Source organism: Ixodes scapularis, unplaced genomic scaffold, assembly GCF_016920785.2.
Source record: "Ixodes scapularis isolate PalLabHiFi unplaced genomic scaffold, ASM1692078v2 PGA_scaffold1__304_contigs__length_218370807, whole genome shotgun sequence".
NCBI lineage: Eukaryota > Metazoa > Arthropoda > Arachnida > Ixodida > Ixodidae > Ixodes > Ixodes scapularis.
The window spans coordinates 201,985,564-202,007,497 of NW_024609846.1; the positions used below are offsets into that span (position 1 = coordinate 201,985,564).

At 44.6% G+C, this 21,934-nt stretch overlaps 3 protein-coding genes across 3 annotated transcripts in view; 1 reads left to right on the forward strand and 2 right to left on the reverse strand.

Moving 5' to 3' along the window:
* Window positions 1-112: 112 nt before the first annotated feature.
* Window positions 113-3,408, reverse strand: LOC8051183. Its single transcript, XM_029986866.4, has one exon. It carries the CDS (start codon window positions 3,267-3,269, stop codon window positions 201-203), a length of 3,069 nt encoding a protein of 1,022 aa, XP_029842726.3. The 5' UTR covers window positions 3,270-3,408; the 3' UTR covers window positions 113-200.
* Window positions 3,409-3,621: 213 nt separating this feature from the next.
* Window positions 3,622-10,676, forward strand: LOC8051182 (DNA fragmentation factor subunit beta). Its single transcript, XM_002435434.5, has 6 exons — window positions 3,622-3,888; window positions 3,955-4,075; window positions 4,153-4,350; window positions 4,409-4,485; window positions 4,870-5,141; window positions 8,277-10,676. Exons 1-6 carry the CDS (start codon window positions 3,778-3,780, stop codon window positions 8,539-8,541), a joined length of 1,044 nt encoding a protein of 347 aa, XP_002435479.4. The 5' UTR covers window positions 3,622-3,777; the 3' UTR covers window positions 8,542-10,676.
* A 3,252-nt stretch (window positions 10,677-13,928) lies between these two features.
* LOC8051184 (cation-dependent mannose-6-phosphate receptor) overlaps window positions 13,929-21,934 on the reverse strand; it is a 37,850-nt gene continuing 29,844 nt past the window's right edge. The window contains exon 6 of the mRNA XM_029986865.4: window positions 13,929-17,957. Coding sequence (XP_029842725.3) covers window positions 17,832-17,957 — 126 coding nt within the window. The 3' untranslated portion in view covers window positions 13,929-17,831. The remainder of the gene's footprint in view (window positions 17,958-21,934) is intronic.

Consider the following 21,934-nt stretch of genomic DNA (forward strand, 5'->3'; position numbering starts at 1 on the left):
CAGAGCGTGGCCATTCATTGACGTATGCTTGGCCGATGGCTGATGGCCATTGGCCAATGGCCAGATAAGGGACAGGCACCGGCCAGTCTCTGGCCGTTGTCTGGCCAGTTGGCTAAGGACCATTGCCAGCCATTGGCCGATGACTGGCCAACTCTGTGCTGCTTGGGATCTTTCTTTGAAAGCTCAAGTCTCGTATCTCACTAATGTTTGTACATGGACAGAGTCTTTTGTACCAGATCATGGTACTGCAGAGACAATGCATGAATAAAGTCCACCCATGATGACAACCTGAAGCCTTCAGCTTGTATCTCCCTAAGTGTGAGAACAAAACAGCCCTCATTGAAGCCCTTCAAAAGACTCTCCTCCACATGTCTCAAGATGCAAACACATACATACAGTAGGTGTTCACCCCCATGAACCACAACCATGAGAAGTACTGCCGATATCTGGTCAAAGTCTAGGTAGTTCCAGAAGAACTGCCCCACCCAATGCTTGAAAATGCTGCTAGGTGCACATTGAGACATCTGAAAGGCATGGTACAATCTTGGCAGGTGTTCTCGCAAAACCACTTCAAACAGTTGGCAGAAAGCAGCACACACCAGAGTATCACAAATGCCATACATATCGTGGAAATACAGAAAGTAACAGTCGCGGTCACAGAGAAATTTGTGCAGTTGGAATGACTTGCATTCATTTCCTTGCAAAAGCAAAAATATTGTTGCCAATAAAAAGTCATAGCTGTCTTTTGAGCAAGAAGCACCATAGAAGTTGCGACTGTTCCTCACAAGATTCTCAAGTTTTTGAGCGTGCGCACGCTCTTCCAAAGATAGCAGGCCAAGACGCAAGCCACAGGCAATGGTCAACTGAATACCACAGTTCTGTTCATCTGTCATCGGCTTTGCCAGCAGGGTCATTGGACAGGTCTGACCATCTTCAAAGTCTATGAAATCTACAAATGCTGCCGAGTGCATTGGACTTGTTACTAAAAAAGTATCCAATTCCTTCTTTCTTTGGTGGGCATGTTTAAGGGTGATTGTAAACAGCTTACTAGAAACATGTACAGCATTTTTAAGCTTTGTATGACCCCTCTGAGTGAGTAGTTGTCCATAAAGAGCAATGCGTTTCTGGATCTCCATCACAACAACAGACACTTCATTCAGCATTAGTTTTCCATCATCATTCAGAAACTCAACTAGGAGCTCCTGTAGTCTTTTCTCTACAAAGTACCTTGCATTGAGAAACGTGTACGTTTTTAAGCAACAGAGCAGTCCCTTCAATACGCTGAGGCTTAGTACTAAGTTGTCTTCAGTTGGAACATAGTTCATGGGTAGAAACACAATTTCATTCCACAAGACCCTATCTAGACTGTCAGCCTTCCGTGCAAGTAGAGCCCTACACTGTCGAAATGATGACATCAGACACAAGAGCTTCTCTTGCGCACTTTCAAGCTCGAATCTAAGAACGGGCTCAGATTCGGAGGTCCAGAAGTAGTCGTGCAACTCGAGCACTATATTTTCTTGGGAATATAGTGGTGACATGTACACGGAGCAGTATTTTACCTTATTGTAAATATCAGCTAGCTTAATGAGTGTTCTTTCACACGAGTGGGAAAGAGTACCAACACACAAGAGTGCTGTTCCAAGACTAGTCGAGAATAAGGATGCCACAAATTTTGCCAAGCTCCTTTCCAAGGTCTCTTCTTGAGATGCTGCAAGCTGCGAAATGGATGACAATATTCTTACAGTAGCTGCACAACCCTCTAAAAGAAGGTAATCTGGGTTTTCAGCAATATGCGCACACACTTCAAGAAGGCTGGACACGCATGTCTTACACAGTTTGTCATCTTTGGTTCGCTCAATAGCGCGTTTTGTAATGGAAAGCACTACTTGACAGACCCTGCAAGCCCTGTACGAACTCTTCATGATCAAGGATAGGCCGACGGGTGTTGAACACATGGATTTAAGGCATTTGGATAAAATGTGTGTGGGACAACGCTCATCTGACAGATTTCTGCTCGTTTCTACAAAGCTGCCGATGAGGCTGTCGGCACGCTGTGGGCACATGGGATTTTCTTCGGCACTGCAGACTACTCCCACGATTTCAGCCAGCACTGGAAGAAACTCCATAAATTTCTCATACTTGGAAGCCCAGAGGACTTTCGAAAAAAGAATCACCTGCGTCAGGACATCGAACCACGCTTTGTCGGACATTGCACTCGAACCCAAAGAAGCCACGAGCGCACGCCCCATCTCGTACCGTACCGTCCTCAGCAGGATACAGGCTGCATAGACGTGGCTGCTTGCGTACCGTTTGCAGAGGTCCGGGAACTTTCTGAAGTTTGTCACCAGTTGGACACTGTACAGGAGGATGTTGGTGTGGCCCGCCATACTTCCGAATACGACGGCTCGGCTCTCGGCACCGAACGTCCAGTTCCCGAGCCAGACAGCGTGACAATCGGACGCTGACAGGGCCTTCCAGATGCACGAAAAGTTATCGTAGATGCCGTCGTCCATAAACGCCAGCGTTTCTTCGACGACGTGTTTGAGCGCCTTCCTGTGGAACCTCAACCAGTGGCGGGGAAGGTTCCTGTGGTATGTGTTCAGTATGTCCACGATATTTACGGTGGCCGAGCTTGGTGATCTGCGTAGAGACGACCTATTGATCTTGCTGCAAACCTGATCCCTTGCCGCCAGGAGGAGGCTGGTGTAGGACTTCTCGAAGACGATTCCTCCGGACGAAAGCATAGTCCAGAACAGTCGTAGTGTCTCTCGTTTGACGACCTCCGAAGGGTGCGAGAACAGGGATCGTATCCGCTCTTCGAGCACAGGCCATTCCTCGCTAGTGACCACATCCTCGAAGCAGGACAGGCTGTTGAGGATGTCGATGGCGTGGAGTTTGGACGACGGCGTGGACGAGCGGATGAGACTGCACACTTCGTGAATCCTTTCCGGCGTCAGGTTGATATCGTCCCTGCCGAAGGAGCTCTCGGTGACGATGCTCGCGAACGAAGAGGTACTTCCTTTCCTGGGACGTGCGCTGACGTCGCGGCCACGGTACAGAAAAGCAGGCGAGGGGTCTTGGTTGCCATTCGGATCCAGGTTGAGCAGGTAGGACTTTTGAAACTTTCTCCATTTCGCGGAGCGACATATCTTGGCTGCTATGTCGTCCACATCTCTGCGCTCGCACTCGCCAATGGAACGCTCGATTTCTACCTCGAGTTGTCTCCCGATCGCTTGCCGTAAGCGTTCTCGTTGCCGGTTATAGTTCATGTTGCGCCTTGCACCAACATTTACAACGTGATCTAGGAGTAAAGAAATTTAGTTTGAAATGCTTTGTAAAGTCGATAAACAACTGCACTGTTTGCACTGCAGCGAAATTCCGCGAGGCTCGCCATCCATATTTGTAAACAAAAAATGGTTGCCTAGCAACGAATTTGCAGCAAGTTTAAAAAAAAAATATGAGCTTTTAAATGTTTTAGCCGTTCAGCGGTATAAAAATGTTTTAAATTTTGTGTATATACAAGAATCAGTGCTCGAAATCATATAACTCTATGATCGAAATATCAATCTCTCGAACTGACCGAACTAGCCAAACACTAAATATATTTTTTAAGTCAAAGTCAAGTAATAGCTTAAGCCACCTCAAGCCGCGAAGAAACTAAGAAACTGTGTGTGCTGCTTCAAAGTTTCGAAGTGCAGAGCTTCATATTTTTATAGTATTGTAACTTGACAGTGGCAGCTTTTCCGATAATTCCACTAACTTTACAAAGCGAGCGACATGAAGACTAAACGCCGACCGTACATTCTACAAAACTTCAAGGGGGATCGAAAGCAGGTGACAGCGTCGAGCTGCTGCGATCTTCTTTCAAGCGGACACAGTCTCTTCGGGGTATTGACACGCTTTCGCTGATCCGTGCTCGTGCACGTATGAGTGCTTACGTAACAACATTTTCAGATACCACCGAAGAATGCTAGTTTAGTTCTGGAAGACGGTACAGAAATCGACGACGAGTACCTCGCAACTTGCGGCGACTACACTGTGTTCAGCGTTTTGAGGCCGTCGGAGACGATCAAGTGTACGTGTACGAAAAGCCGAATTTGGTCGCGCAACAGGCTAAAAAATAGGTTGTCTGTTTTTGTGTCTCACCCGCAGATATTCCGCAGAAGGCTAAAGAATTGGTTGGTCACTTCACGAGACTGTTGGCATCCAGATCAAACGAAGTCGTAGCTGCACTTGAACCTTACAAGGGTCAGTTGATAGAACAAATGTTGGGGAATATCGAATCCCTCGAGGTTCCTGAGCATGTTTTGTTGGCCGATAACAAAGATCAAGATCCCAAATGGTTCGAAGGTGAGCATATCCCCAAAGATTATTTTGTTGCGTCCAATCTCGATTTTGCTTTTTTCAGGCGAGAAACGGGCCACATCCAAGAGAAAAGTAATGAGAGAGAGGGCCAAAACAAGAATCAAGGGATATTTTTATAAGGTGAGAGCATCATGTTCACAGCGTTATTTGACTGTTGCACAACTTTGCGAGAAATCTGTTGCCTGGGAGATGTCGGAGTCGCTCAGTTTCGACACTTAATTAAGCTACCTTACACACAATTGGTCATATGGTATGATCCACTTGTAGATAAAGAGCAGTTCAAAAGCACCTTTCACGCCTTGTTTTATTGGAGCTCGATCACACACAATTGTTTCATGTCTGCTGCTTAGTATCTATCGGTGAAATTCCCCATGAGTGAAACTTCGGCTTTCACATTTTGCTCGAAAGCCTTTCTTTCAGAACCTGACCCAGTTCTGTGCCTAGCTCAAAAAGTTTTGAGGGCCACTCAATGTGTCGTGTACTTTGTTCTTAATGTTTTTACAGTCTAAAGAAGATCTACAGAAATGTGTTTCCGAGAATGGGAAGCAGTGTCTCAGCCAGCTGTTTGAGGAGTTTTCTGCTCTCTTGAGGGCAGGCGACCACAACGGCCACTACTTTGTGCGCGGAGAAAAGGAAGCGCTCTGCTGTGAGAAGGGCCAGTTTCTCTGCCAAGGAACGTTCAGCAAGCCCAGTTGCGACAGCCGAGTCCACAGGATTAATCCATATGGTAGCCGAGAACAGCTGGTCTGTTTCAGTACTTGGAATTTAGACCACAGGTACGTTGCGAGGGTGAGGCAAATAAGGTTGTACTGTACTCCGCTTCACCTTACGTCCGACCACAGCGGATGCTACGAGTTGTCCCAGCTAATCCAGGTCTCTAAACGTGAAATGGTCTTTGCACGTGACTGTGAACCCTCTCGAAGGTCACATGACCCTCAAACGACCTTGGATCGCCTTCAATGGCTCGTAGCATCTGCTGTGGCTGGACGTAAGGGGAAACGGATTGTAGTGTGATGCGGTGGTCCACAACTTTTGTATAACGTTGCATTTGTTTAATGAGTGCATTGTGCTGAAGTTGCAGGAGGTATGGGTTGCTCAAAGAAGAGACCTGGAATGCAAAATGTGTTTTTGCCTACAAACTGGACCGGAAAAGATTTGATTTCAGAGTTGTCCCATTTAAATATTGTTACAGATGACAAGTGACAGACCATGAATAACTGAGAAAACCTAATGCTTGATGGGGCAAACTTGTGCCCAAAAGAAAAGAAAACAATAACTGGTGTCGCGGGCACCGACGTCGACGATACGGAGGGTTCGAGCGCTACTGTAAGGCCAACTCGTTGCAGCTTGCTACAGGTGCTTTTATGCGCCTTCTAGACTTGGGAAAGTTGTAAACTAGAACACACGGTAAATGAGGAGAAAGCTACTTTTCCAGCATAGCAGGAAATGATAAAATGAAAACTAGACTAGAATGATTTGAACCCAGGCCATTCCCATTGGAGCCCCGTCTGCTGCAAACCTACCATCAAAACAGACTTCTACATGAGCTTGCAAACTTGCATGCCAAACTGTTGAATTTTTTTTTTGCTCGGTTTAGTTGGGGTTTTTCAAGGGAACCCTCGTGGTTTGCTAACTTTAAGTCTAGCCATCCCTCATTGTTTGTGAATGAGTAAGCTAAAGAGATTGAAAATGCCATGATCAGGGCACCATAATGACATAACCAGGGCAAATCAAGATTTTGACCTATAGAGGGAAAATCCTGGATGACAACATAAAATCTCTAGACAGGTTGGAGCACTCCAGTCATTCTCTTAAGATGGCTAGCGCTTGAGAAGAAACTGCGCCCGTCCTGCCTTGCAAGCGAGCTGCAGACACTTCCGTTCTCCTGTCCTAGGGAGCTGGCTACTCTGCCTATTCAGACGTTCATCACGCCTGGACGCTGTGAATGCCTGCACTAATGCTTCTAGTAGGCCCTCACATTGTACGTTCACCGTTTCATTGTACAGTTTGTATGGATAAAAGACACATTGTGCTTACTACAGGTGGCAACACTACTGCAATGGTGCAGGTTTTAGGAAATAATTGATGGCATAGTAGGGCCTCCCTCCAAAATATCCTTTTTCATGCCTGCACACCACCTTGATTTATAAGAGGCATTTTACAGTGCCTGATCATAATAAATGATAAATTTCTGCTTTTCTTGACAAAATATTGTAATATAGAATGCAAATCAAATAGAATTTTTATATTTCCTTGGAAACTTTTTATTCCACAGGATGTCCCAGAAAGTTGGCCATGATAGTTACAGTTGTTACTTAAGCATGGAACACATGAGCGGTGAAACTGGGTGCCACGTGGCACTTGCCGCTAGGTACATCACAGGCACACCGCGCGGCATCATCTGTATGGACTAGATCCGAGCGATGCGGCGCTGTGTGGAAATCACGTAGGGATGCCAGCACCGGTTGTTATGGATACTGCCGCGCGGCGCCCGTTTTCTTCGCTCGTGTGTCCCCTGCTTTAGAGTTACAGTGGTTACTTACAATTGTCACCTGGAGCTACAGTTACTTAGTTATAGTAGTTGTTACTTAGAGGTATAGTAGTAGTTGCTTTCGGTTACAGTAGTTGTTACAGTTGTTGCTTAGGGCTACAGTGGTTGTTATTTACAATTGCTACTGAGAGTGATACCTCAGTCAGACGGGCACAATAAAGGCCTTCAGAACAAACTGCTTTAAAGGGTCGGCGAACCAGCGCTCGCCGATAAGCGTGAAATCGTAAGCTGATTCGTTGATTCTTTGAAGGAGTTTGTTCTGAAGGCCTCTGAAGTGCCTGTCTGAGCGGGGTATCACAGTAATTGTTACTTATAGTTGGCTTGAGTGCAGTTACTTATAGCCAATTCACACGACGGTCCGAACTGCGATTTTCGTCCACGAACCATGTATCACGTGATTGTCACGTCACTGCTTTTTGAGATCCCTACCTCCTCTGCAGACGCGCGGACTGATAAAGTTAAGCACTTTTTCACTCGCGGAGGTTTGGCGGGTGATTGTACTGTCTCCAGACAACGCTTTTCAAGTCAATGTTTTTTTTGTTTCCAGACGATTAAATCAAAATTTGTGCATTGTTGTGTTTTGTGCGTTCGCTGGTTCATTTTATCACGCGATCCTTGGTTTTACGCATGAAAGGAGCTGCAGAAACTTTGCTCGGCTGATGCGACCCAGGTTCCGGTACTCCTCCGAGTTTCTGTCAAAACTCGTCTAGCACGCCACAATAATTCTTGCACATCCAATCAGCCTTTCGCCAAGCAAGACAATTCTTGTGGCTGTGGTGTACTTGTGTGTTCTGCTTGAGCACGGAGAACATGACGGCATCTCCAAACGCCCTTCTGTGAGCCCAGGACTTCGTCGCTTCTATGCCGAAGCCTTCTTGAGCAGGACCATGCCTGTGTTATTGTCATGCCTTGGGTTAGTAAGGCTAGTGGCACTTCGTGCCAAGCTTATCACGGTGTTCTGTCTTGCTCTGAACGTAACAGCGACATATGATCCTTTATCGCAGTAGCAAACGTTGATAAACATCTCTTGGACAACGGCACCACAGTGCCATTGTCCAAGAGATGTTGGGAGTTTCGCGGCATTGTGGGGATGCGAACAGGTTCGGTCCGTCCTCGCTGGCGTCTGCTCGTCGTCTCCCTCGTGTGGATGCGCTTGGGAGACGAACGAACCGCAGACATATCGTCTTGTGTTTAATCTGACCGCGGACCGGTTCGTCGTGTGAATCGGCCATTAACTGTAGTTCTTACTCACAGTTACTTACATAGTTGGCGTAAGTGGAGTTACTTACAGTGTTTGCAAAGGGGCAGCCCAAAGAGCTGTCCAAGCACCACAGCTGCATTCTGATGCTTCTACTCACAGGGTGGAAAGGTCCAGGTCCATACTGCCGGCGATTGGCAAAGCCATAGAGGAAGCCAACGGACGCATCTTGAATGCACGCTACTTCTACAAGCTTCTTTTCACCACAGACAACCTGAAGCTGGTTCACCCCGTCTGCCATATCAAGTCGGAACATGGCGGATTCAAGTGCGAGCGTGCGCACTGGTACGTCGACGACGGTGCGCCGTGTGGAGACAACGGAAAGGTCGTTTGGAAGAACCACTCATTGCGGTCTACCGTGGACTGATCTCCTATTGCTTGGAAGAACCAGATTATGGTCTAACATGGATCGATCATCTATTTTTTGGGAGAACCATAGTGTACGGTCTGATATGGACTGATCTCGTATTATTTGGAAAAACCAGTGAATGGTCTACCGTTGGCTGATCTATTTGGAGGTATACCACAGTGTTCAATCTACCATGGACTGACCTTTTATTTGAAAGAATCGCAGTGTACAATCTCCTATGGACCAACCCCCTTTTGAAGCTTTTTTTGGTGCAGAATGTGTTTTATGGCAGACACCTAAGCATTTCTGGGTCTCATTCCAGTGATAGAACCAAAAAGCGTGAGTGCCAGCCGAACGCCGACGCAGTGCCCTTCTCCTCACCGACTCACACAAGTGCCATCTATGCGTCCCGCTGGATAAGAGCGAATTGCTCCCGCGGGTCATATCACGTGATCAAACATACCAGAAGCCAGTGACACGCTCTACTCCTAGTATGCGCTGAACAAGTGAGCTCTCAGGCTTTTGGCATTCCTGCCGAGTGCACATGCTCTTTTCTTCCGTCTTTTTTCACTTCGGTGCACTTTCCAAATAGGGCCCGGCTGCTCGCGAGGAAACTGCATGCGTGGCGCGAGTCTTTCATCTTTGTAATGCAATTGACACAAAGGTGCAGCGAGCTGGACAAGAATAACGACAATAATCCCTGGAGAAGGGGAACAAGGGGGACAAAGGACAAACAAATTTTCAAACACAGCTAAGTGACAGGTGCGCGACCGAGAAAATCCGCTTGGTCCTGGTATCGAGCCAGGGACCTTTCCATTTCCACTGGAGCGCTAATCAGGAGTTGGACGTCAGGAGAGCGAACGGATTGAAGCAAAAGGGATCATTATCGTTACGTCTTTCATCTTCTCCGCTTCGCTATGCCTTGTTCCTGAGTTATCGTGTTGGAGTTGCCGTGGCACTAGAAACGGCGGTGCTGCAATCGCACATCGACTTGTGCTTGCCTCAAGAACCGCAGTAGAAAAAAGTCTGGCTCCTCATAGAACATGACTAAATCTCTCCTTCACATAATTAATTAAGATGTATCCTGCATTGGCTTTATGTCATCGAGGTATACACATTACAAATGCAAAAAACATGGTTTCTTCCTTCGACAACCAAACCTTCCAAGAACTACTGCTTCGCGCAGCACATGAACGATGTGCAAAACTTCTTTTTTTCTTAATTAATGTGACGAGTATAGCTTGCTGCTGAATTACATTCCATGATACCTCTGCCTTTGCCACGATAGTAATGAAAAGTTTTTTCTCGCAACTTCACTGCCGTTGTTGTTTGCCACATCCGTTTATTTTACCTACACTTGTTATGATGTGCAGTGGTCTGTGCCGTCGCGTAGCTGCAGCTGCCCAGAGCACAACTAAGTGGTTTCCCTAAGTGACATAGTTGTAGCTTAAAGAACAGAAATCCACAATTAGTTGCAAAGGCAACTAATTGTGTGATCTTTGTTTCACTAGAGCGGTGGTTATCATGCTACCTTTGGGAACTAAGGTATGTTGCAGATACTGTAACATCCTTTTTCCTTTTGTATACATATTTTTTTCTTTTCATTTTTTATATGCAATGCAGCAGGGTACTTTGCTTGGGGACTGTGAGACAGTATGCAACGTTTAACTTTTATGCATTTTGCTATGTTTTAAGATGCTGCACTGCTCAAATTTTGTGCATAATAACAGTTGTTTAATGCTTTTATATATAATTTACGCAGCTTTAGCACCATATTTGTGTTAAAATAATACAATATGCAGTTGAAAATGCTACAGATAGTCACTTCCCCGAGTGCTTCGAGGTATGCATGATTTTGTGTCCGATTGTTTGATTCTCACAAGCCACCTGTACAATTGTGCATCACACCTACATTGTGGCATTTATAAATTCATTCTAATTTGTGCACTTCATTTCAGCCGGTGAAAAGCATGTTTGCTCAATTTACTAGAGGCTCTTCCAGCGAGGAAGAGGGCCTAAACTATCATCGGACCCTGCAGTCTGTTTTATCAACATATTCATTGTAGTATGTACACGGGCATACTTTTGCCGGTTGATGCCTCTCATGACTGTCATTGTGCATTATGGAGCAATAAAGTTGGCAGAGTTGTAAATAGTGGAGCCATTATATTTTTTAGAAATATTTTCAAGATGTAATGGTTTTATGCTTAACAGACTGGCATAATCTAGCTGCATGACTGTTATGTCTTAACTTGCATAACCCGAAACTACGGATGCTTCGCACATGTGCCAGAATACAGCCTCCATTGCTGACCTCCTCTTGCCTTACCGAGATGCTGAGCCTCTGAAACAGTCGCTGATGAGCCTCCACATCAGCCACTGCTGGAGAGAAGGACACAGTAGAACCTGAAATGGTAATAACCTGGCCTGCTATAATAATGATGAAGTGAAGTAAACGCAATAAGAGGAAACAAAAACTGAAGGTCGGTTTCGGCGGCACCCATGGACAGGTGCTGCAAAGTGTCTATTAACATTATATGGCAGCCTCTACTATAATTTTATTACCTGTGCAGCGTGAATGAGGACTGACTTGTTCTTGTGCTGTACATGTACAGTGCTTTGGTATTGCAGATTCATTCTGTAAATACAGTGAAGCCCGTTTAGAACGAACCTGTGTACAGCGAATTATTGTCCATATCGAACTCGCAGAAAATTTAAATAAAAATTAATGTAAAAAGTATGTTTTATAACGAACAACATATTGGCTGTATCAAACTTTCCGCCCAGAAGGCTTTCAAAAACGCACAAACAATCGTCTTCTAGCCTGTCCCTTCCCCAAAAAAGTAGGAAAGAAAGAAAATTCCAAAAGCTCAAGTTGCGAACAAAATTGGGTGAAGAAAAGCGATTCAGAAGGGGAGAGCTAAACAATACACTGCACACACGCACAGAAACAAAAACAATTTTTCATCCCAAAGCGTTGGCCAATGAAGAGAAGCGATTAAGAAAGAGAGATAAGCTAAAAGGAACAAACTCTGCACGCATACAAAAAAAACTTAACAGCGCGTTGTTGCAAGGCAGAAGTGAAGAGATGAGAAAGAAAGAGAAGCTCTTGCCTTACAACAAACTCGTCGTGGGAGTTCGTTGTAAATGTTTTTTTACTATATTGAACTGATGCGTTTCCTGCTGTTCGTTATAAACGGGTTTGACTGTAAATAAATAAGTAACTTTGCATGCTAAGAGCCCTCTTTGTGGCCTGTCAGTATTTTGAAGCACTCTTAATTTTATCTTTGGCCTTACTAGAGTGTGACTAATGCAAATCTGACAAAAATAAGGTATCTGCTTTGTAGGTTTAAGTTATGTCCAAGTGGGCGCATAAAATTTACCTTTACAATCAAGGCAAAATTAAATAGCTTACACTTGAAACTTTCCTGCAATGAAATTTCAAACATTCAGCGAGTGCATCATTGATTGTCCCAGCTCCTGCCACATATGGAGCCGAATATTTGCATCCATTTGTGTAAAGGCAGCTTTGGTCCGCGTGGTGGGGTATGGCACCATACGTGGCAGGAGTTGGATTACTGCGTGGGCATTTTATGTGCAACGAAGTGCACAAACATTGGATATTTATGCAAGTGCAATAAGGTAAAGGAAAGCAACATAGAAAAAGAATGGAGACGCAGACTTCTGTGCTACCTTGCTCAGCGCACGATTGGTACTGAAATTTTCGGTGCCCAGTCAAATTTTTAGAGATTTCCCGCGTAATATTTTACCAATGTTGTCAACTATGTTGAGCCCTTTCTGATTGTAGACCCTAACACAGGATTGTAGAAGCCTTGGTATGGAATGTTTGAAAGGTTTAGAAGAGTGGTTCTCAACCATTGGTGTTTCGCGGACCCCTTGTGGATCGGCGGAGATGATGGAAGACCCCGTTCATGCTGAGGGGAAGGGAAATGTATAGGTTAATTATGATAATGATTTAATTAATGGCGATAACTAAGGGCTAGTGTAAAGTATAGACTTTTCTCATTGACACACGAGAAAACTCGCCCAAAAATTGAAATGTTTCTTCTCAATCTAAAAAAAAACAAAAAACACTTCTATTGACGGGCTTGACTGTTGTGCCAGGGCTTTACGGATCCCAATTCCTTTGCGGACCCTCATTTTAGAACCACTGGTCTAGAACTGCCATTGATTGAGCAAGACCTAATGCTCAGGAATTCTCCAGGAGCATGCTTGCTTGTTCTAGTTAAGACCATCTTTTAGAGCTTTGCAATCATGCCCATACAATATACATTGCCTAGCGCTTCACATACGTTGCAAACATTTATGCTAGCAAGTTGTCTGAAATCAGCATGAACGGTTAAGTCGGTAGAAACTGACTAGTAAACATACATACCTACATGTTTGGCTGCAGCCTGTTTTGAAGTGTGCACACACTGCACAACTTTGCAATACTGCATAGTAAAAAAAAAAAAAATGATGGTACAAGTTCTTTTGTTTTTTCTTCTAAGCTTTATGCGCTAGTGCAGGCCTATCGGCTATATCAGCAGGCTAATTCACTGTTTTTTGTTTTCTTTTAATCTTTGGAGGACTATTGTGCACAAAAAGAAATAGGAAGCATTCAGATGTCATCAGCAAGAGCTGTGTGTAGAGCAACTTATCGTCCGTTATGAATAGTTTTGATGGTGCAAAAGGAATCTGGCTAACACTTGCTGTCAGCACACGCTTGACTACAGAGCACACAGCTATGGCCCCCATTGAATACTCCCTATAAGGATTCCCAAGTGCTCTCTCAAAGTATTTTGACATGGTGCTTTCTAAATAATGCTAGCTGTAAGATAACAAACACCACTCCTTCAATTTCAGGGCGAAGGAAACAATCCAATACCGAGGCAGGAAATTTAGAAGGAAATTTGGAAGCAATGTTTCCGCCATTGTTCATTACCAAAAAAACGTCCCAAGGCGTTTTTGTGACACAATTTTCTTTAAGCCCAACGTAAACACCCTGGTTCTCGATGTTCCGATCTCAGTGCCATTGGCAACGCTAGCCAATCCATGAATTTGGTGTCCGTTTCCGTTTCTCCACAAGTGGCAAACAGACGTTCATTGCCTTTCATACATCTTCCTGTTGCACACGCACATGCTACCAGCTGCACATGCTCTGTGCATGTGCAGAGCTCGTATTTCCAAAAGTTCCTCTTACGAGTTTGGAATTGCTACTTTCGTTGACTGCTGAACAAAGCACAGTTGAGGCACATTTCTAGCAACACCAAATGTGTTAAAGCAGTAATATCGTTCTTCCCTTGCCACTTGGTGCAGAAAGTGTGATGCTCGTTTTCAGCACCATGTGCACACCGCTGGTGCGAGTTGTCCCAGGTGCATTCAGAGAATATGAAAAACGGACGTGACTGTAAATCGAGAGACTTTATTGTTGTCTGTCAAATCAGCTTGGCAGATGTGCACAGCTGCCCAAAGTGCCAAACGCCGTTCGATGAAACAGTACAACGAAAACTAATGGCAGGCATGTGACTCGATCATTACAACAAATGAAATGCAAAAAAAAAAAAAATGTATGCTTGCATATGTGTACTGGTTACCTGGAGACCACCTATAAAAATTGAAGATAAAAACACCACAGCACTTTTATGACTAGAATAAAGGGCAACTGTAGTCAAAAACTCATACAAACACATTTTTCTCTCTCTGAAATTGCAGATATTATACTACAACACATTGAATGAAGGGCTTGACAAGCAACCCCAAGCATTGTTTTCTTGAGTGTGCAGTCGCATTACACTAAAAATAAATGCTTTAATTAACAGATCTGAGATGCACAAAAAGTTTACAAAAGTGACTTTTGTAAAACAGTCCCCGACCGAGTTTTTGAACGCCAAAAATTCGAACTTGCTCGTTATTCTGGACATCCACGAGGAACCGTGACCAATTTGTAGTGCGAAAGATTTTTTGGACTAAAGTAGTTACGAGTGGCAGCCGCAGAGCGGCTGCCATTTTCGATTTTTTGCTGGCTTGACCGTGAGCTCGGCTGCATGTTTCAGATGGATTGGATAGGTTTGGCAGCGCTACCAAACCAGCTGCAAGATGTGCTATGCTATGCATTTTGTTTTTGCTACGCATCATCATCATTGTCTAGGTTTTTTTATTTGGTCAATTGTCCATCTCCAACCAATGTTTTTTTTTTTTTTTGTGCCATCCGTCAAGTGTGGTGTACATTTTTAACGGCTTTTAATCTTGGCACCTAAGTGTCTCGCGGTCTGGTCATTTTGCCCTGCGTCGATATATGCTTTGGACCTCGTGGGCCCCACCTCTTTCACCTTTGCCGGGCGAGGGCATTATGCTGGCAGGAATGCCAGCGGATCGTCTGCAAGCGCAACATGGAACAAGGTACTCTCAGTGACTTTCTTCAGCCCATTTAGGCTCAATAAAGCCAAGTTTCGTAATCTGAGGACTCTTCGGACCGGTTTATAATTCGGACTCTTTCGATAAAGTCCAAAAAATCGGTCGGCAACTGTACAGCACAAACCGAAATTCCAGTCTCCTTTTAATGTTCATTTTTGTGCATTGTATCCCACGAGCTGTGGCTTGTCAAAAAATAAATAAAAATATGAAGGACCAGCTTACCCACCATTGATACAAACTTAAAACGCTCGCTGTTGGTGACTGGTGCAAAAAAGGTTCATAAATAGGAACTACAAAAGAAACATGATTGCAATGTGCGGAAAACAATATATGTCACTTTGCTTTGACAACAAGAACCACAGTAAGTGACTCGTTTTCCTAGGAACATAGACAAAACTTCCCAAGGTAACTCAACCATCAACTGCAACACAGGCCGTCGAGGAGGACACGCAGTTAGGACAAGCTATTGGATCAAATGCAATTAAACCCCCAGATGCTCAACCAACCATTAAATGCAATAACGGAAAAAAAGGAAAAAAAAAAAGAGAGAGCTCACAAATGTTGGAAAGAGTACAATCGGTGCTTAGAACAAAACGTCCCTTCCAAAGTGCTCGCGACGTTACCAGCCCACTTGCATTCCAAATCCTCGCGAACTCCCCATACGCGCAACGTTTCCAGAGATCGCATCACACGCTCTGGTTCGTTTTTGTCCGCCACACGTGCGGCGCAACCCTAACTGAGCATTATAGACGCAATGCTACGCTCACTCTTCACGTCGGCACCGTATCGACGCTCTGTCGCGACCGAGACTGCCTTTCCTCACTTATGCACTAGACGCGGTGCAAACTGCGCGACGAGGTCAACGTGCGACCCGGCCTTAAGCCTTTGCTCGGCGCAACACGCTCAGAGTTACTCCTCCAGGTGCAAAGCGTGTCTCTGAGGCAATGGCACACTTTATCAGCAATCGGGCAAAATTTTATCAGAAATCAAGACATAACCTCAGTCAAACAGAACAGATCCCACTCACCACCCAATGCAACATCGAGAGATGGCGTGCTACGAAGCCCCAGAAAACAAATCCTCCGGCAATTTACGGTACAACTGCAACACATCCCTCGGATCGGTTCACACAGTTGTGTCCGAGGGCGCTGAACAGTGCCGTTTCCTCTCGTAACCGCTTGCGACGAGACGACAAAATGGCACGTCGGTGCCGTCTGTGAGGGGGTCCTGGACCCTTCGGACCCGGGCTTCGCTAGAGCGAGGGTTTGGCAGCATTTGCGAGATATCTACGCACTAAGAGGAACAGTAGGTCCTAATGGTGTATTCGCACGACGGAGTTTTTCCCGCGGAGCAGCCTTGGGAGTGGGCATACGTCATCGAGTTTGTAGGTCACGTGACTTGCGCCACTCTTTGGACTCCGCGGATAACTGGAGAAGGCCTGTCGGCGGCTCGCAGAATACCCGTCGCCTCATCCGGATAGAAATGGCGACAAACGAGCCAGCGCTGTTTTGCTCTTCGCCACGCCTCAGCGGAAAGCATAGCAGACTCCGCCGTGCGAATGCTAGCCTGGTTATCTCCGAGTGTCGTCCCCTCCGTCGTGGCTTATCCTCCTCGCAGGTTTGGGACGTAGCCAGTTTTTCAAGTTTTCGCCGCGGAGATACACCTCTCGTGCGAATACACTATAACTGGGATCACCTGTTTTCGAGAAATGTCGATAAACCCTGAAAATCAACACCCGAGCCGGTTCGATCCAAGTCGGGGAAGACTAAAAAACTTGAGCTTTGCGGGAAAATAGATCTGTAACCGCAATTTTATTTTGCGTTTACCTCAAACGCAGCCGCGTTCGATTGTCTACGAGGCTACTTCTTTCTTCAGAAACCGGACCCATATCTCGATTCCTTCTTTTATTGGTACCGGCACGTTTTCCCAGTGTCCTGGGGACAAGCGTGTTCGAGGAAATTAACTGTCTCGTTTCTCGATAAACACCGATTTCTCGTCCCACTCGAAAAAAGGATACCAAAAAACGCCCAATCTGTCGAAAAAAATAAACCGCCAGTAAACACCCTCGAGTTCCAATAAAAATAAACATCAAAACACGGAACCCTACTTATGCGCCGAGAAACTGAGGAAGAAGAGATGACAGTGCGGGGAGACATCAGAACGCCCTGCTTTCATTCGAATGATATATGGCTAGGCCTAATGCTCGTCCAATGCGTTCGAATGCGAAAGTCAAATACCGGACGCCGGCACTCTAACGTGTTCGACGAGTGCGGTGGAGACGTAGGCCGTGTTTCAAAATTTACTCGATCTTACTCCAGAGTAAGGATTTTGTACCCTTGGCGTTCTAAAACCTACCCGCGTCCAGCGTTTTTCAATCTGTGCTGTCACGTGATACGATCCCAGGAGTAACTCGGATCCATTTGGGTAAGATTTGGAACACAGCCAAAGACGGCTACGTTTAGCTCTTCCCACTGATCATTCCAACCAGAGCTGGGTGTTCTGACGTCGCCACGCGCTCTCGTCTCCTCCTCTCCCTCAGTCTCTCAGCGCATAAGATTGTTTGAATTATTTTGAGCCCATTATTAAAAGAACAGTGAGTGAAGTATTTACGTGGAGCAAAAGCGTTCCGGGCCTACTTGACATACGGCACCGATGTGGTCTCGTTGCAAGCGGTCAATCGCAGGACGCCAACGTGCGAACCGGCCTTCGAACCGTAGCGAATCAAAGAAAGGCACGTTTTGACGTTAACTTTTCCGCTTCGTTTCTGCCCGTCCGTGCTTCTTTATTTGGGGCGGCCGTGTGGCGGGGTCCGCGGCCGACCGGGACGAGATGTGCGGGCAAGCCGGGTTCGGCGTTGCGGAGGCCTACGGGGGACTCCCGGACCTCCCGCCTCACATGGTCAGCAGCTGGTCGTCTCTGTCTTCCTCCGGTCGCGGGGGCCTGTCGTCAATGTCCCTGTAGGCCCTGTGGTCGTGGGCTCCGTCGCACTGGCACCGGCACAGGTAGTTGCAGCCGTCCTGAAAGCCAAGCCGAGATGAAATGTCGCAAAATCGCCGACCGAAGGATGACGGCAATGACGATGTAACAATCAAAATACCTGCATTTTTTTTGTTTTATTTTAGTTTGTTTAGAAAGTACATTTTGACTGCAGTACCAAGCCAAAAGACCAGAAGGTCTCACGAGGCCTCGGTACCGCTACATAAATGAAATATTAAAAGACAATGATATCGAGAATATTAAAAAGACAATGGTTATGAGAATATTCAAAGTTTCTAATAGTTTCGAATAATATGCTATTCGATATTTGGTTTGAGATGAACCGTGATATTCATGTTTTTCGAAATGTCGATTGCAATGGGTTAGTCTCGAGCGTACTTGTTACCCACTAGTGCACTGCGGAGCAGTGTCGCCCACAGGGGCGAGCTCCTCGAGCGTCGCTTCTCCGCGCTGCGCCGGTGCTCGGCAGCGAGCATGCTCAACGTGCCTAACTCATCGCAATTGACACTTTGAAAACTATGAATCTGCTTAAGAGGAAAGCACGCTTTCAAAGCAGGATGGTGCATGCGCACGCCTGATTTTTATAAAAGGACCAAAAAACACAACAAACTTTGTGAATGTCGAGATTTATGCAACTGTAAAATTTTCAAAATGAAACTGGCTATTGGGCAAGAGTATGTTAGGCAGAGATGTTCTGACAACTTGCATTCATAATTCATTATTGTCTTCTTTTTTCTTCCCCCTCTAATTCCAGATTTAAGAAGATATTTGCATATAGCGAAAATATTTATAAATCCCCTCGATTAGGTATAGTTGGGCATGGAGGTGATATTTGATGTATAATGTGTTGTTTACTTGCCATCCTAATGTAGGCATTCAACCATCTGAGGCCATGGTCCATTAGTGTAGTTAAGTTAAAATTAATTTAGATTAGAAATGGACAACTGGAAGCTTGCAAACAACCTTCACTAGTTCACCTAGGTTCTCATTTAAGCATAGTGCAGTAGAGAAAAGGTTGGAGAAACTACCTATTCAATATCCGATTTGGAAATATTTGGCCAAAACCACTATTCGTTTCGAATTTGCTTTAAACTCAAAATTCATTATTCGCACATGCCTATTTAATAATTGTAATAATCTTTAGTGGCACAGGAGAGACAAAATAGTGTATGATTCTGTTAATCCTTTAATGCCGTATATGTTATCATATGGTCAGGTGTGTCAGCCCATTATGTATCGCTTAATATTTTATCCTAGGTTAACTCAACAATTTTGTTTTGGTTCATATTTTTAAACCAGGGTTCTGCTTAAGTCCCCCATGAGGCAGCCCCTCCCGATCTACGAGTGTCACGTTGTGGGAAGCGCCGAAATTAGTACTCCGCTTTCAGATCTGGCAACATGACACACTCGCAGGTAAATTTCTTTCTTTTGAGTACTTGATGAATGTACTGGCAAGGTTTATCCAAGAATGCAAAGATAGTATCAATTACCCTCCACATAAAGTGTCTATTCAAACATATATAATTTAAAGGAGAACACTGGTCGTGGAGCTTTCCCAATGAAACTGCACGAGCTTATGAAGATTTTTTGTTCATTTTATATATTCAGTTATATTTTCCATTCGTAGATTAGTTCTCAAGATCAATAAAACTTGCCCACCTTTGTTTTCAGGAATAGAGAAAAAAAAACTGCTCTACACAAATTTATGCTTGACACTTTGCTAGATACTATGAAGGATAAACAATACAATGTAGGAAGTAGGGATGTGTGAATAACGAATAGTAGTTATCGAATCGAATACCTAATCAAATTTAAAAAAAAAGCCAAATATTGAATCGAATATCAATAGTGATTTTATTTGTAGGAATTTTTCGAAGTGTGCTGTGAATGAGATTATTATATGTGCAGAGTATGCACCTGGTGCAGAATATGCATCTCGTATGGAACAAAAGCTCAAATGTATAAATGTTCTGGAGAAAAAAAGAAAGAAAAGAAAAGCAGCTGCTGATGGACGTTGGGCACTAAGGATCCAATTTTATGGCGCAAACATAATCTATCTACCCCAAGCGTCACAAAAAACCCAAAGTTACAGCCATGCGTGCCTTTTTTTCTCGTTAAAAGCACGACCTAACACCGCGACATGTCCTTTTTTTTATATTTATATATTTCAGAAAAGGGTCATTTTGCGATATTTAGTCTCAATTTTAAGGGAGAAAAAGGGCACCCGGGATTTGATTTTATGTAAATAAACAGATAGCGGTTAAATCTGAGTAAACAGACTTAAACAACATAATCTGAAGTATAACAAACAAACAAATTTGTGGTCAGGTAGCCCAAGTCACCGTCCAACTGCCGCTATGCATCAATTCCTCCGACAATCTATCCTGTTTTATAGAGCCTAGATTTAAAAGAGAGAGCAAGCGAAACTGAAACCACGGAGACGGCTCCTGCGCAGATTGGTCGTAAGTGCGCAGGAGTTGTGTAGTTGGGTGGAAAGTAGGCGAGGAAACAGAAAAGCGAAGACGTCTTCCCGACCGACGATTTCGTCTTTCCGTCGCCCTCTTGCAGTTCGTAATCCAAACGCGGCTATGGAACAGTTGGAAACCCTCTCAAATCGAGTCGCACAAATTTTCCGTTCCGTTTAGTTCCGAATCAGTATTTGCGGCTTGCGGTTCCGAAAGAATGACGACGAAAAATTGGCTGGTTTCATTGTTGTGGTTATTGTGGTTTTCTGTTTATGAGCTTGCAGCTGCCGATTTCTGTGAGTGTGGCAAGTGTGTTCTACATCGGTGCTTCAATTGGAAACGAGGGGCTTTACTCGTGAAAAGTTTGTTAAAGTGCCAGCTGAACGTTTTAAGGACACGCACACAGAGACGAACAAAAAAGGCAGACACACCGCTGGACTAGCAACTATTTTAATGAAATCTTCTTTCTCTTTAGTGTACAGCTAAACAGATTCTTCCTCTTCTTCTATATCTGAACCTTCGTCTTCCACTCTTCCTCTACTTTCATGTGCCTATCAAGTGTGCGGCTCTTCGCAGGTATACCATTTCCTTCTGGTGCAGCGCGATTGACGGTGCACCAGAAGGCACATGAAAGGCACAACAGGGAATTAAAGCTCTTCAGTTCTTGCGAAGCTGCCGCTATTTCCTGGGTCTTCAGTACCATACATATTGGCCAAATCTTTGTCATTTTGATATTGTTCCTCAAAATTTTAACGCAAAATAAGATTGGTCTGAAATTGCAAACTTATACCGTAGTGTAAAGGCATTAGCGTAACTGTTTGGTCACGGGCTATAGATCACAAACTAAATCAACATCGAGCATATTGTGGCTAAATAAAAATTCTTTGAGTTAAAAAAACAACAAAACACTCGTTACTTCGAATTTAAGATAAAAATAAAAAAAATTCCAGCTTTATGGGTTAAAAACAGATGCAAAGGAAAAATATATTTTTTTTAAACAGCCTGGTTGGGAAAAGGAAGTCATAAAATAAATTTGCAACAAAAAATAAAAATTTTTAGAGCCATATTTACGGCACGATATGAATTTGTAGTTGGCACCCCGGGCGCCGCGGGAAAGTGGCCACTATTTGTCACGTGGTACTGGCGCTCTTTCGTAAGCCTCCTATGGCCTCTAAAAGTTACTTACTATTCATCTTTGTTTCAAGTAACTACGTAAAGTAAATACATAACTTTTAGAGCCCAAAGGAAGCTCCTGAAAAAACGCGAGCAGACGCGATAGACCTGTGTGTGACTGTGAGGCAGCAGCAGCGCCGCGCGATGGCGCACCGGCGCACCGGCCTACCACGTGACCCGCAGCGGATCCCGCAGGCGCCAACTACAAATTCGCTTTGCACCATAAACATGGCTCTAAAAATATTTTTTCTTCGTTGTAAATTTGTTTTATAACATTCTTTTTCCATCTAGGCTGTTTAAAAAAAAAAGTTTTTTCCATTGCCTGTGTGTCCTTTAATATATCATGACTCAGTTGCTTT

Bases quoted from the DNA above. Each gene is read 5' to 3' on its own strand.
- LOC8051183 (XM_029986866.4), bottom strand. From the start codon at position 3,269: ATGAACTATAACCGGCAACGAGAACGCTTACGGCAAGCGATCGGGAGA.
- LOC8051182 (XM_002435434.5), top strand. From the start codon at position 3,778: ATGAAGACTAAACGCCGACCGTACATTCTACAAAACTTCAAGGGGGAT. The intron at 4,076-4,152 runs GTACGTGTACGA...TCTCACCCGCAG, and splicing joins GCCGTCGGAGACGATCAAGT to ATATTCCGCAGAAGGCTAAA. The intron at 4,351-4,408 runs GTGAGCATATCC...TGCTTTTTTCAG, and splicing joins AGATCCCAAATGGTTCGAAG to GCGAGAAACGGGCCACATCC.